Below are 15,501 nucleotides of genomic sequence, written 5' to 3'. Positions count from 1 at the left end.
GTATTGACTCTGTAGTGAAATAAATTGGACCACTATGCCAATCCAGTGTAGTTGGGATCACTTTTGGCCACGAAGAGTGAAGATTACTCAATCTTATTCCATCCTACGTTCAAAATCCAGTCCGGGAAGATTCAACATAAGGTTTACCATTGCAATTACCGCTCCATGTTGGAATGTCACCGTTTTCCTTGGCCATTTAGGTTAACATTTAGTTCACAAGGAACTTTGACAAAGGAGAATCAACCTGTTGGAGCGGCAGCATGAACTAATCAAATCAATTCTTCCATGTGCACGATTTACAGCACTGCTTGCCATAAAATTTATGATTGCAGACACCATGTTGAGGAACCAGGTGGCACCAAGCGAAGAAGTCCACACAAGAAGGATCGTCTGTTTTGATGAAATTATAGACAGTATGTTTAGTTTACAATTCAAATTAAACCACAATTAACATTTTACTCTGTGTATTGTATAGCCATTCACGTCCTATCAGATTAAACATTTGATGAGAACTGTTTGAGAATGTTTCAGGGACTTTGAATATGCAACCAGGCTGCTTTCTGTGGATTTATTTGCTAGAAAGAAGCTATCAGCTAACAGTTTGTGAAATTAGTATTTTGCATTATACAGTATTTAGCAGAGTAGTGCTGATCCAGTTGAGGAATGGAGAGAAAAGGACCTCCATATACACAAAAAGAGTGCCCATAGATTGTATTTATTTTATAAATGATCTTTTCAGATCAAATCGGATGTTTTAAGATACTGCACAGCCAAATAATTGATTTGTGGTGGACTTATTTTCTTCTTAAAGCACGTAATCGTGTAGGTCCTGTACATTAAAAAACAAACTACCTGAGCATTAAAGTACTGAAATGAGTTAGGAAAGACTGTAGCAAAGGTTAGCTGATTCTGAAATAAAAAAATAACAACCTTTCAGTTTATTCTTAATAGCTCATAGCAAAAAGGCAGAGGAAATTGCCAATACATATCAGAATATTTAGTATTGTCTATGTGAGAGATGGGGGATGTTATGGACTGAGAGATACCCCACAGTTATGGGAATGAAAGAGTCCCAGAATGATGATGATGATGATGATGATGATGATGATGATGATGATGATGATGATGATGATGATGATGATGATGATGATGATATAGCAGTTAGGGCACTTCACTCAAATCCCACACGGCCCCTTTTCCTGAGCATTTGGAATATGTTTGACCATTTTTCTTCTTAGCTCTCTTTTCATACACTTCCAATCCCCAAATGGTATTGATTTTTAGCAAAATGTAGTAAAACAAAAATGGGGCCTGGCTCCAAGCACATGGTGGTGTGCTTTCCTGGGGCCACATGATGTCAATTTCTGCTTTCCAATAACCAATTGCAGCTTTCCAGAGTTGCAGATTTTTTTTAAAAAAAAAATATCAGCCTTATCAAGACTGTCATTGACCCTGGGAACTTTTGTGGACAAAGTAGAGGTAACATAGCTATATAACTTTCCATCTTTTGTTTAGCGAAAGAGAAGAAAAACAGCGTCTCCAGGGGGAAAAGCCTGACGTTCTGAATTCATCGCAACTCATCTTCCACGTCGGAGCTCTCTGTGACACTAGAAAATCGAACCATTTTGCACCCAAAACTGTTTGCTATTTTTCCAATTCTGGAGGAGAAGAATGTGAAGCTTGGGGGGGGGGGATTGTTTTTGTTGTTGTTTTTGTAAATAGCCCAGCCCGCTACAGCATGCATGGTTTTCCTCCAAGAAAACTAAATTGACTTATAGTTCGTAGTTTACAGGACTTAGCAGGATACTCAGAACGACCAGTGGAGCAAATCAGGCTGTCTAGGGAAACATGTTCATTCTCCTTAAAAAGCTCTTTTTTCTCTCTCTCTTTTTGCCCCCATCATCTCTCCCCAATGCTTCACTGAGCAATGTGGTGAGTCAATGAAAGTGTTTGGCTTCAGTGCAGTTCAAGCACAGCTGGCCGTGTTCGCTGGTGGAGACAGATTAAAACCAGTGAGGAAATAATTGATCTCTGGAGCCCAGAGATCTAGCTGTGAGAAAGCAAAAAAGAAGTTTCTATCTCTAAAGGAGAAGGCTAAACGAAAAATGAGTAATAGGAGCCATTTAGAGGAGTTTCATTCTACTTTGCTTCCTTGCATTAGATAGAAATTGGGTCTGTGTGTATGGGGCAAAACTAAAAATGGGTAAAAGGAACCACATTGATGTACTGGAATAATACTTTTTCAGAGATCCAGGTTTCCATGCATATTCCAGAAAGACTATGTGTTCTGGAAGGAATCAGGCAGGAGCTCCAGAAGGAAATAAGTTATGGAAGGAATTGGAAAGCCATGATTTTGGATAGAAAATCTGTTCTTCTTTCTTAGCTAAGATGCAGCAAGTTTTGAGGGCTCCGAGGAGGTTCTGACAAGCCCGCCCTTCAAAAGCCAGACTGAGGTCTACAAAGATGGTAACCCCACCCTTCAAGTTGGTTATAGTCAGCATGTGCAAGAAATGGGCATGCACAGAGGCCGTTCTCTGCCGAGTCTTTCTGTTCCTGAGAAAGACCTCATTCCATTGGATGCTAGTTGCAATGGTCAGAGATACTTTTGTTTCCTTTTCCAGAAGCTCTAAAATATTCATCTTCATAGGCACTTGTTGTTATTCAGCCAGAATAACATGATAACAGAATAACAGAGCTGGAAGGGACCTTGGCAGTCTTCTAGTCCAACCCGCTGCTCAAGCAGGAGACCCTATACCATTTCAGACAAATGGTTGTCCAATCTCTTCTTAAAAACTTCCAGTGTTGGAACACCCACAACCTTTGGAGGCAAGGCATTCCACTGTTTAATAGTTCTAACTGTCAGAAAAAATTTCTCCTTGAATCTAGGCTGGATCCATCCATCCATCCATCCAAGTTTCCATCCATTGCTTCTTGTTCTGCCTTCAGATGCTTTGGAGAATAGGTTGACACCCTTTAATTTCTGGCAGCCCCTTAAGATATCAGAACACTGCCATTAAATCACCTTCTTTTCATCAAACTAGACCAGGGGTAGGCAACCTTGACTCTTTTATGACTCGTGGACTTCAACTCCCAGAATTCCCGAGCCAACCATGCTGGCTCAGGAATTCTGGGAGTTGAAATCCACGAGTCATAAAAGAGCCAAGGTTGCCTACCCCTGAACTAGACATACCCAATCCCTGCAATCAGTCTCACTCTTCGACCATGGACTGTAGCACACCAGGCTCCCCTGTCATCCCCTGTCTCCTGGATATCTACATTAAATTGCCTACACTTCCAATCAAGTCTACTGAGGTGGCCACATTTTAGCAGTTTGGTATGTATCAGGCAACTCTGTGGGTGCCTTGGGGGATAAACTGTAGCTCAGGTGAAGGACACCTGTTTTGCACGCAGACAATCCAAAGTCAGGGATGTTTATCTTCATTTAAAACATGTGCCACCTGCAGGCCTGCAGCTATCTCTGGCCCCTGAAGATCAGCATATTGTAATTTGTACAGGGCAGAGTGGAAAACATGACTGGAAAGCATTCATATGAACTACAGTTAATTATAAAAGAAATAAAACCCAATTTAGTCTGTCTCAGTCTATCTGAGATGGTATAGGTTCTCTGGCTTGAGCAGGGGCTGGACTAGAAGACCTCTAAGGTCCCTTCCAGCTTCTATTCTATTCTATTCTATTCTATTCTATTCTATTCTATTCTATTCTAGTTTTTGACCTGGTCTCAGCCATCTCTTTTGGACAGCAATTGGCTGGGTTTGCACAATATACTTAGTTCATCTATTATGTTAAATTGTTTTGTTGTTGTTGTTGTTGTTGTCCCACATATCACTGCATTGTAACAAACCAAGCAGGTTAAATTCACATAATATGTTCAGCCCAAAAAACTTAACCAAGGTTAACATTAAGTAAGCTTAGTGAGAACACAATGTTAGATCTGTAAATGATCCAGTCAGTGTTTTGTAAGATCATTTTTACCTTTCTTCTCTGGAGCAAGGCAGAAATTAGTATTGCAGGCTTGTGACATTGCCGGTTTCTGATGAAATAGACACCCGGTTGCTGGCTGGCCTTGAAAGAGACACTGCACACTCCGGGTTTGTACTCCCCCACCACATGTCACTGTGCACTATATGTGGAATACAGGAATAAGAAGTTATAGCCAAAGGTCCATTAAATCTTCACCCATTCCCCATTTTCTACATACACCTATGACTTATGATTTAGGGCAATGGTAGGCAACCTTGGCTCTTTTATGACTCGTGGACTGCAACTCCCAGAATTCCTGCTGGCTCAGGAATTCTGGGAGTTGAAGTCCACGAGTCATAAAAGAGCCAATTTAGGAGCACAATTGAGTCCAACATTTCCATTGCTAAGCAAGGCAGTTGTTAAATGAGTTGCTTCCCCCTTTACAACATTTTTTGCCACAGTTATTGAGTGAATCACTGCAGTTGTTAAATTAATCATGCAGTTGTTCAAGCAAATCTGGCTTCTCCCATTGACTTGGCTGGTTGAAAGCCCTCTGAGAAGATTACAAATGGTAATCACATGGATCCTGGAATAGTGCAATGGTCCTAAATACATGCCAGTTGCCAAGTGCCTGAAGTTTGATCCCATGACCTTGGGGATGCTGCAATGGTTGTAAATGTGAAAAACGGTCAGAAGTCACTTTTTTTCAGTGCCGTTGTAATTTTGAACGGTCACTAAACAAATGCTTGTAAATTGAGGACTACCTATAATCTTTATGCATAAAGCTGCAGTTTTGACCTGGGACTAAGCAGATACTGCATGATTTAAAGTTCCCCATACAGGCGTTGAGTTCATGGGGTGAATTTGGGCCATTTAGTTTCTCTATGCTCATAAACTCTATATAGAGTGGCTGTTATGAAAATAAAGTGAAAGAAGACCGACTTAAGTCATTTTGACTTTCTCCAAGGAAAGCTACGGTTTATATATAATTAATACTTTAATAAATTCTTCTCTTTTTTGATGATCTCTTTATAGAGATTATGACCATCTCAAAGCTATCAAAAAGTATTTTGGAACTCAGGATCATTTCAATGTTTATTTTTTAAAAAAACAAATAGTTGCCATAGACGTTACTCTCCATCCCTATATCTATTTATAGGATATAGTGATTTCAGTTTATATTAAAGTTAATTCTAGTTCATTAATAATTTGTTTTAGGTTGTAGATGTTGTGCTCTATCATATTTGTGCTCTATGATATTTTTCAATGAACATCTGAAGTTATTTAGTAAGATATACCTACTTTGGCATTAGTACTCATTTTCCCCCCTAAGGGCTTGATTATTATAAGCGAGATTAATTGGCTCAAACTTACTTCCTAGTTAACTAGTTAACATAGTTTCTATTAAGTAGAGACTCCAATTTTGATTTTAGTGATCCAAATCCAACATTATACTACACTTGCTCTCACTGGAACATCACTCCATCTAGAACTTACAACATAGAATAGGGCTAATAATACGGTTGAAAGGGACCTCGAAAGTAATAATAATAATAATAATAATAATAATAGTAGTAGTAGTAGTAGTAGTAGTAGTAGTGGTAGTAGCAGCAGCAGCAGCAGCAGCAGCAGTAGCAGTAGTAGTAGTAGTAGTAGTAGTAGTAGTAGTAGTAGTAATAGAGTTGGAAGGGACCTTTGAGGTCTTCTATTCCAACCAACTGTTCAAGCAGGAGACCCTATATCATTCCAGACAAATGGCTGTCCAATCTCTTCTTGAAAACTTCCAGATATGGAGCACCACAACTTCTGGAGCTAAGCCATTCCAATGATTAATTGTTCTCATTGATTGCTCCATAGTTCTAGCTTAGATTTCTCTTTAATGAACTTCCACCCTGTTACTTTTTGCCTGCACCTCAAGTGCTTTTGTAGAATAGGTTGACCTAATCTTCTGTGTGGCAGCTGCTTAAGCACCAGAGTTTTGTTCAATCTGATTCCATATTATCTTCTCTCTCGACCTCAGAACTCTAAATATGCAGAAATACAGTAAGTGGCCTTTTAACATTTTTTCACGTCTTTCATCTAGAGTCACTTGATAGCAGAGAATAGCCTTTTGTGGGCAAATTGTCTGCTATCCCCAAAACTTCTCATCTGCTTTTGCTCACTGCCAAATCTGAAAACCCATCAACTAGGCTGAACTTGTACAGAAGTGCTGAGAGATAAGCACACTTTAAATTATTTCTTCTTTGCTTCTTTGTTGGAATTTATATTGCCATGGGCAGTTAGGAAATTTGAGGAACCTGTCTGCTATTCTATGCAGGAACAAATAATGAGTTATTACAAGTCTACCTAGAAGAAATTCCCCGAAGCATTGGTGATGTATGTGAATTTGTCTACCAACGCTGTGTCCACAAGACAAATACAATCATCTCCATCAGATTATTAAACCTGAGCATCCTCTATGAGCTGTCAAATGAATCTTAGAGACAGGTGACCCATGCAAATATAGTAAGTTCCAAAACACAGAAATGTGTTTGCAAGGCAACACTCTAATCCAGACATCACAGTAGTAAGAGAAATCCAGACAGCCTTTGTTGGTCCTTGGATACATGCATTATGCCCCAAAACCTTGAATGGTTCAACTACAGTGCAGGTCTTTGAAGAATGAGTTGGAAAAAAGCACAAAATGCACAGGATTACAACTGCAGGGATTTGATGAACTAAGAGACAATCTTCAGCTGCAACAACTGACTTAGCTCCACTAGTATAATTACAGATAATTTTATTACCTTTTTCTTCTATGGGGTGTTTTTGCCAAAAAAAAGAAGAAGTAAATGTCGGATTTCCACAAAAATGTAAAAACATGGTCATGTTACTGTGGGATGTGGTAAACAGCTGTAAATGTGGACCAATTGCCTAAAATGTGGTCTTATATGTTTATTGTTTTTAATGTATTACTCCCTTTCTAGATAGGGAAGCACCCCTGGGTCCTTTTTCCAAATATCTACACGCAACCCAGAATTCACAATGAAGAAGCTGGCATAATTATAGGCGCCTACCTGTTGGCCCTTGCACAATGATGACCCATTTAGCTCTTTATTCCCCCATAAGTTCAAGGTGCTACGAAACAAGGACTTGCATATTCATAGCCACTTAGTCTGCACCTGAACTTCCTTACCTGCTGCCAAGGTGAAGAATACCACCCTGATATCCTATTGTACAGAGGATGCATCGGACATGGTCCTTGCTGGCACACTTCTTCCAAGTCAATGCTTGGCTTCTTAAGATTTCGACAGCGGCGCAAGGGGAAAGTGATCAATTTGCCACCAATACTTTTCTCAATGCACTGCATTTCTCGCCTCCTGATACCTGGCCCACAGGTAGCAGAACACTGGGGACAATAAGAGACATACAGAGGTTTATTTAAAGCTGGTTTGCAAAATATATAACCCACTACCAGACACACTGCAGGCTCCAGATATTCCCCAAATTGGACTTTTTGTGCTTGCCTGGCTGAGGAATTCTGAGAGTTGAAGTCCACAAGTCCTAAAAAGGCCAAGTTTGAAGACCCCTGCTCTAATCTAAAACATCCTACTTGATGTCTTTACTGCTGATAGCAAATTGCATTTTGCATGTTTTGCATTCATTTGCTTCAGCTCTTTATTCCCCTCAGTTTAATATTGTTTCCATTTGCCTTTATCTATTACGCTGTAAGAAGCGTCTTACTGAAAGAATAATGAGAAATTGGAAAATCAACCGCAAGGGTCTTCTTGATAACTCCTAATTTTAAGTTAGAACAGCAAAGTTCCAAGATTCTTAAATCTATAAAAGGGTGGATGGGACAATTTTTAACAACAGGTTATGTATTATTGTATATTTTTTCATGTTGTGTTTTGTAGACAGGCCTCATTCCGTGATTCAAAGAAGCATCGTTGCTTTACCTCACTCCAAGCAGAGATCACCCATTGAAGACGCTCGTTTTTAGGGCATCGTCCCAACACGCAAGTCTGTTGCATTTCTGGCTTTGTTTCACTGTTGCACAAGCTCTCTGGCACAATTTTTAGGACGGAGGCTCCTACACTTTTGCAGGAAACGTCACGTTTCATTGTGCCTCGTCCACAGGTTTTGGAACACTGTATGGGATTGGGAAAAAGTCTGACGTTAGTGATCTTAAAACTGAGCCCGTTCTACGTCATAGGACAATAAACCAAATAAATTTCATCCCATTCTGGGTTATATACTGCATACATATCTCCCGTCTTCCCTCCAGGAAAAAATCCAACATATAAGGTTCCCAGAAAGATTTCGAGTGCAGCTATTTATTTATTTATTTTATTTCCATCCTGCTTTTCAGTTTCTTTAACTACTGTAGTAGTTTACAATGACCTAAACCAGGCTCACTTAACTTCATCATGGGCCTTAAGGCTATGTTTAAATTATATATTTAGTTATCTATGGGGCCAGATCAAATTATATATTCCTAGTCATCATTTCTTGGGCTTTTCTGAAACAAGGAGAGTGTCAACCATTTTCGCCCCACTTAATATACTCCAGCAATTAGACAGCTTCTGTGAGTATTTGGCAGGAATTAGCTATCAGTTAGAGCCACCAAGAGTTCTCAGATTCATACATAAGCCCTCCGAAAGTTTGACTTTTGATTGCATTTTGCAAAAAGCCACTTCATCTTTGTCTTACTGTATCCCAAACACCAAACATCTTCTTCTTTTTTTTCTTTTTCGCTAGTCACTTCTAACCTATTTTTTAACTCGGGCTAATGATAGATGAAACAGTATGTTTCAGAAAAGTAAGATAATACTCTGTCTTAAAGAATGCTCATTAAGAGAAAGAATTTGACAGGGGGTACTTTCATTGCTGGAGCGCCCCCCCCCCCTCTTTTCCTTCAAAAGAGGCTGAAAGATTTTTGCAACAGCATATTCACTGAAATGAAATCTGCGATACGTCTGTCTTGGCAAGTGTACAAAACAGCAAGACTTTGTTTCACTCCAGTGAAAAAGCTGCTAGACATTTCATATCTTTCAGAAAAGGGGTGTGTGTATACATATTGGAATTTGCCTGAGGCCCTATGCTACCAACTATGCTTTTAAGAGCAGGTTTTTACTATATTATGATATTAGGTTGCTTGAAATGATACATTATCTAAAGGGGGGGAAAACATCGTTCATTTTGCTGGGTGCCGCTGATCATCACTGAACATTTAATGCCTAGTTGGAAAAATGAATTTACATGTACTTAGTGAAGTAATTAATAATAGCTGTCTCTACCTTATTCGGGGTTTTTTTTTTTTTGTATTCCTTCTTAGTACTCTGCTACGGAATGTTTAATTTTCCCTAGCTCCAGCTGGTGTGTCATTTGTCACCCTACTTGGGGGTCTAGTGCAGGGGTCTGCAACCTTGACAACTTTATGACTTGCTGGCTGAGGAATTCTGGGAGCTGAAGTCCACAAGTCTTAAAGTTGTCAAGATTGCAGACCCCTGGTCTAGGGCAACTCAGCATGGCCAGCTTGCCATGGACAAAATGAAATGCAAATGACAAAAATTAAAATAATTATTTAATTGTTTTAAATTCTCTGTGATAGTCCCTAAAATATCACAAGATTACTATCATGTCAACCCTATTTCTTCTCTTCGTTACACAAGACAAACCTACTGTAGTTCCAGCAACCATTCATGGTACGGTTTACTAATCTGGCTGCTCTCCAAGTATCTGAACGTCCACTCCCCAAATTCCAAACTCCAGTTAACCATTGGAGATGAACGTCCCACATTTCTGTCCATGTTGCCAAAGACCTCATGTCTTCCAGTTTATTCTAACTGCTCAACTCCAGTGGACAGGTACTATATAGCTATTCTGTAGCTATACACACACACAGGCACATTTCTCTAATAAAAAATATATTGAGATCTAAGGAATTTTGGAAATGTGAATATATGTAGATGTAAATAGCCTGATAGTATGTTTATAATTTAAATAAACGTTTCTGTCCAAACCAAGCAAAAGTAATGGAAGACACATATAGAATGATGTTCATAATAAAAAACAGACAGTCCATTCTTCCTAGATTAGATGGACCACTGACTGGCTCCCCACAATTTTTCTACAGACTCCCATCTCAATAGAACAGGGATCCCCAAGCCCCAGTCTGTGGACCAGTACCGGGCTGCGGCATGCCAGCAACTGGGCCACACAAACAAGCAAAGTCCCATCCATGGGATGCAGGCAGCACACAAACCACGCACTCTCCATCCCGCGGAAAAACCTCCACGGAACCGGTCCCTGGTGTCCAAAAGATTGGGGACCTCTGCAATAGAAGATTATGGCAAGTTTTTAAAAAAAAATTACCTGTGACCAAGGCCCTGGATTCCATTCTGGTGGGCAGTCCTGGTTATTACATGCCTGTATTTGTGCTGGAGTGGTTACTGGGCAGAGGGCATGTGCCACAACCTCTTCCTTATGAAAAGCCTTTTTCTGGACACACTGGATATGACGGCTTTGCTGTCCCCCACCACAGGACTGGCTGCAAATGCTCCATTCACTTGCTGACCAACTGAAAAATATATAGACATATATGATATATGACAGTGATGGCAAACCTTTTAGAGACTGAGTGCCCAAACTGCAACCCCAAATCCACTTATGCATCGAGTGCCGGGTGGGTGTGGCCCATTGGCTGGGCATGGCCCGTTGGCTGGGCGTGGCCAATTGGGTGGGCATGGCTGCAGTGGTAACAGCAGACTGGGTGGGACTAAAAAGTTCAATCAATCAATTCCAACTTTGCAAGAATATTTTTTTTCCCGCGAGAAGTTGAAATTGACTGATTGAACCTTTTTTTTTTTTTTTTGCACACGGCGGCGGAGGCCTAAAGCGAAAAGGTTTTATAAAACCCAGCTGAAGGCCTAGGACTGGGGCTACCGCACGCGTGCCCACAGAGAGGGCTCCGAGTGCCGCCTCTGGCACCCGTGCCATAGGTTCGCCACCACTGATATATGACATATGACACCCTTGTGATCTTTATTAGTAATATAAATTTTCCTGAATCACAGCTCCTCCACTAGAGGTCTGGAAGTTTGAGGCTTCCGTGCAGAATCTTTGCTATTCCTAACACTGCACTTTTCTGGATGGAGAGCTCTGATGTTCTTAGTATCTGTTGGCGCTACTATCCCAGCTTAGGTGTCTCAGCCTTGGTTGCTCCTACCACCGCTGGGATCACTTTGGCATTTATTTTCCACATCCTCCCCAGTTCTTCCTTCAGGGCCTGGTACTTCTCCAGATTCTCACACGCCTTCTTCCTGAAATTGTTGTCACTTGGCACTGCTACATCTATCACTGCTGCTGTTTTTTGCTCCTTGTCTGGTTGAGATACTGTATATGTATTCTGATTCTGAAGCAGAGGTTGAAGCTATAGGTACCATCTCCATATGGGCAATTTGTGGCTCTTGGTCTATTTTCTGGCAGATTTTCTACAGACCAAGAGGTGGAAGAGGTGAAGCCAAAACTCTGGAAATAATTCTTTCTCCCTTTTTTTCAGCCAACGAGGGAACAATGAAGGTGCTAAGCACTGATTGCTTTAAACTTATTTAAAATTATCCCTGAGCTATGTTTTTAATTAACAAATTATTCGATCAAGGAATTTGTCTAGTCTATATTCTATTTTATATGTTCTGTTCAAAAAGGAGGAGAAATCTGTCAGGACAGGAAAGACAGAAAAAAAATACATTAACTATAATTTAACAAGCCATTTTGGGGGGGAAATGTCCATTAAGTCCAAATGTTTCTTCAATCTGAATGTATGTAATTGAAGCAGTGCCTGTCATTGGCATAATGACATGCTTGATGTTTTTATATATTTATGCCACTTGCATCAAATGAAGTAACATCTGGTGAAAATTGGATAAAACATCAATTATGTCATTACACAGATAAGATAATTGGTGCAAATGATGAAAACACCAATTAGGTCATTACAGAAATGATGTAAATAACATTAATTGTTTGAATAGACTTCAGAAACAAAGGACTTTCGTTACTTTGTGGGGGTAAATTTTAAATGCAAATTTGGCCGGTTGCATTCAAAGTCCATTAAAAGGTTATTGAATGGAGGTTTTACTTGCAATGCCTTTTTTTTTTTACTTTAAATGCGATCATTGTTGTCTTCAATTCCACTGCTTTAGAATTTTGCTCTCAGCAAACAGTTACTTGAACCATATTAGAAATATGATGTAAAAATTACCTATCTTAAAGATATGCAAAATGTTTCGAATTCAAACTATTTCCAATTCTAAATGGTTTGTATTTATTTATTTTTTTATAATTGTTGTGAAACACTCAGTGGGTTGAGAATGGAGTGGAGGATGAAGCAAATTAGGAGAACAAATAATGCAGTAATTACATAAATTGGGCTGCACACATCCCACTCAAATTCATATTTGTATTATTTTACTTCACAGTTATAGACCTATGTATGCCAACTGGAACTTTTCCGGCACCATTTTTCAAATAGAAACCAGCATGCAATCAGCATGAACCACAGCTGTATTATGCCCTTGAAAGTGGGAAGGGAGGCTGCCTCCCTGATGTGTTAATTACATGGAAGAAAATCAACTGGAATTAAGGAGAAACTTCCTGACAGTGAGGATAATCAACCAGTGGAACAGAAGTTGCCTCCAGAGGTTGTGGGCACACCATCGCTGGAAGTTTTTAAAAAGAGACTGGACAATCATCTGTCTGACATGGTATAGGTTCTCTTGCTTAAGTGGGGGGCTGGACTAGAAGACCTCCAAGGTCCCTTCCAGCTCTATTCTATTCTATTCTATTCTATTCTATTCTATTCTATTCTATTCTATTCTATTCTATTCTATTCTAACTTATGAAATGCAAATGGCAGAGATGCAGTAGATATAGTTCATGGATTTCACAGGTTGTAAAATGATTTAGTTCTAACTCAAGTTTTTTCCTTGACCTGCTTCCCTTTCTGTGGCCAACAGCACTGGACAGCCAGCCTTGTCACCAAAAGAATTACAGTTGGAAAACAGTATCTTCTAATGGACCATTTTAAGATTCACACACCAGCTGCAAAGTGCAGCAGCTTGTATTTGCACCATATCCAAGGCACGCCACGCTAGCTACTTGTGTGGTTCTTTCGCCAATTAAAATAAATGCTATGTTTTAGAAGCTTCCAGCCACAATTAAAAAGCAAACACAAACATTTACAGGGAAAGCTGAAGAAAACTTAATGGCAGGCTTTTCTCTCTGAGAGAAAGCAGAGCCCAGGGTACAGAAATAAGCCTTTGGCAGAAGATTAGTCACACCCAAACAGAATCCTTGGCTAGGGAGATTATCTCAAATTAGTTGTCAGACAATGGCATGGCTCAAAGCAAGGCAATACAATTGCTAAAACTATCACATGATACATTACCCTAATTAAACCTTATTTCTGCCTTTTTGTGATTCTCTTACAGTTTCCTCTGGATCTCCTGCAGAGTGTGTGTGTGTGTGTGTACATATGTGTATGTGTCAGCTCCAGACTCCTTATTAGAGAGGAACAGAAAATAAGAATGCCAATGAGCCCTAGGTTGGGGCCCCAGAATTGGAAGTCATTACATTAATTTGTTTTAATGTTATCGTTAAGTATTAACAATAATCTCCGTCACTCTGTACACCTATTCTTGCTTTCTTCTGATTGGTTTTGGAGGACACCCTCTGGAAAGTCACTCAAAGGTCCAATATGGCTCAGAAAGTGTGAATCATGATGACAGGAAGGAGCATTGTGACTAGGATTTTGTGTGCAGTGTAGAACCACCATAGGTGGAGACTCTCAAGGAACGGTCATAGAAGATCCATCACAGGAACAAAACAATTACCACATAAATAGGGCTGGCCAAATCTTCACATAGTGCTTTACTCTGTTGAGTGCTTGAGCTAAAGTATTCCTTCACAGCAAACTGTACAGTGACACTGAATTTACAAATAGTAGAACAGCTCCCTTGCTTCTCTTTGTTGGGTATCTTGAAGCATGGGTCTTTCTCCAAAACCACCCCAAAACTTTAACTATAGAAGCACCTCTTTAATAATTCAGAGTTTTCTCTGTCTGGTCTGCAATTGTCTAAATTCACTGAAACCAATCAACACAAGATGCTCATTATCTAGAGATGTAATCCTCAAAAAGGTTTGTTCTCTGCATGCAGTTGTTAACCATATCAAGTTTCAACTGTGAATAAGATATGGCTTAATTTCTGCTGATTAGGACCTGTTTATTGCAGAAGCTAAGCATTTTATCAATTCCTTGCTCTTATCTAGACCAAAGATCCCTTTCTAAATTACTATGGAATACTGAATTTCAAGAGAAGCATTTTTGCTACTCAGTTTGCCTCTTGTTGCTTACAACCCCTTACGAACACAGAATGCAGAATAACAGAGTTGGAAGGAACCATGGAAGTCTTCTAGTCCAACCTCCTACTCTATATCATTCCAGACGAATGGCTGTCCAGTCTCTCCTTGAATGCCTCCAGGGATGGAGCACCTACAACTTCTGAAGGCAAGCTACTCCACTGGCTAATTCTTCTCACTGTCAAAAAATTCTCTTTAGTTCTAGATGGGATCTCTCCTTGATAAGTTTCCATCTGTTACGTGTTGTTCTGCCCTCAGAATATAAGTCAACCCCCTCTTCTCTGTGACACTATCTCAGATATTGGAAGACTACTATCATGTCCCCCACAGTCATTCTCTTCATTAGACTAGACAAACCCAGTTCCTGCAATGGTGGGTAAATGTGAAGGCTGTATGTATATAATTATGTTTTTACTTGTGGTTTTTACTTGTGTGTAGTGTGCATTGTGGACAGCACTTAATTTTGTTGTGAGATATACAATGACAATAAAGATATTCTATTCTATTCTATTCATCGTATGTTTTAGCCTTCAGAACTTTTATCATCTTTGTTGTTCTTCTCTTCACTCTTTCTAGAGTCTGAGCATCTTACTTGTATTGTATTGTATTGTATTGTATTGTATTGTATTGTATTGTATTACATTGCATTGCATTGCATTGCATTGCATTGTATTGTATTGTATTGTATTGTATTTGTATTGTATTGTATTGTATTGTACCTTCAGTTTCTTCAGTGCAGAGACACTGAGAACCTAGGAAAGTAAGATTGCTCAGGCTACACCTGCTGAGATTCAGCGTTTATAATCTGAGTCAGAATCCAAGCTTTTTGCTCCCCTGCTTATCTGTGCAAGTAGCACAGTTAAATCTTCAGCATTCCTTCATAGTCAACCTTAATCCTTAGTCACCATTTGGGAGATATCAGCTAAAGTAAAAGTCTATACTTACTAGGCTGGGCAAGGATTTGCATTGCACATCATTGTTTCTGTTAAGGGTTTTGTCCTTGGGCCACAGAATGAAGAATTTACACGAGTTTGATGATCCTGTAAACACACGGCTTTCGCTATCAAATGCCCTGCAAGGAATTTTGTAAAAAAAAAAAAAAAAAAAAAAAAAAGACAA

General features: G+C 39.6%; 1 protein-coding gene across 1 annotated transcript in view; it reads right to left on the bottom strand.

Annotated features, from left to right (window-relative positions):
• Window positions 1-274: 274 nt before the first annotated feature.
• ADAMTS18 (ADAM metallopeptidase with thrombospondin type 1 motif 18) overlaps window positions 275-15,501 on the bottom strand; it is a 78,739-nt gene continuing 63,512 nt past the window's right edge. Inside the window, exons 18-23 of the mRNA XM_015814757.1 lie at window positions 15,328-15,454; window positions 10,339-10,543; window positions 7,920-8,111; window positions 7,157-7,369; window positions 3,994-4,141; window positions 275-390 (exon numbers count right to left, since the gene is read on the bottom strand). Coding sequence (XP_015670243.1) covers window positions 275-390; window positions 3,994-4,141; window positions 7,157-7,369; window positions 7,920-8,111; window positions 10,339-10,543; window positions 15,328-15,454 — 1,001 coding nt within the window. The remainder of the gene's footprint in view (window positions 391-3,993; window positions 4,142-7,156; window positions 7,370-7,919; window positions 8,112-10,338; window positions 10,544-15,327; window positions 15,455-15,501) is intronic.

This window comes from Protobothrops mucrosquamatus, unplaced genomic scaffold, assembly GCF_001527695.2.
Source record: "Protobothrops mucrosquamatus isolate PMUCROS unplaced genomic scaffold, P.Mucros_1.0 scaffold281, whole genome shotgun sequence".
In the NCBI taxonomy this organism is placed as follows: Eukaryota; Metazoa; Chordata; class Lepidosauria; order Squamata; family Viperidae; genus Protobothrops; species Protobothrops mucrosquamatus.
Note: the sequence above shows the minus strand (reverse complement) of the source record. Positions and strands in the feature narration are given on the sequence as shown.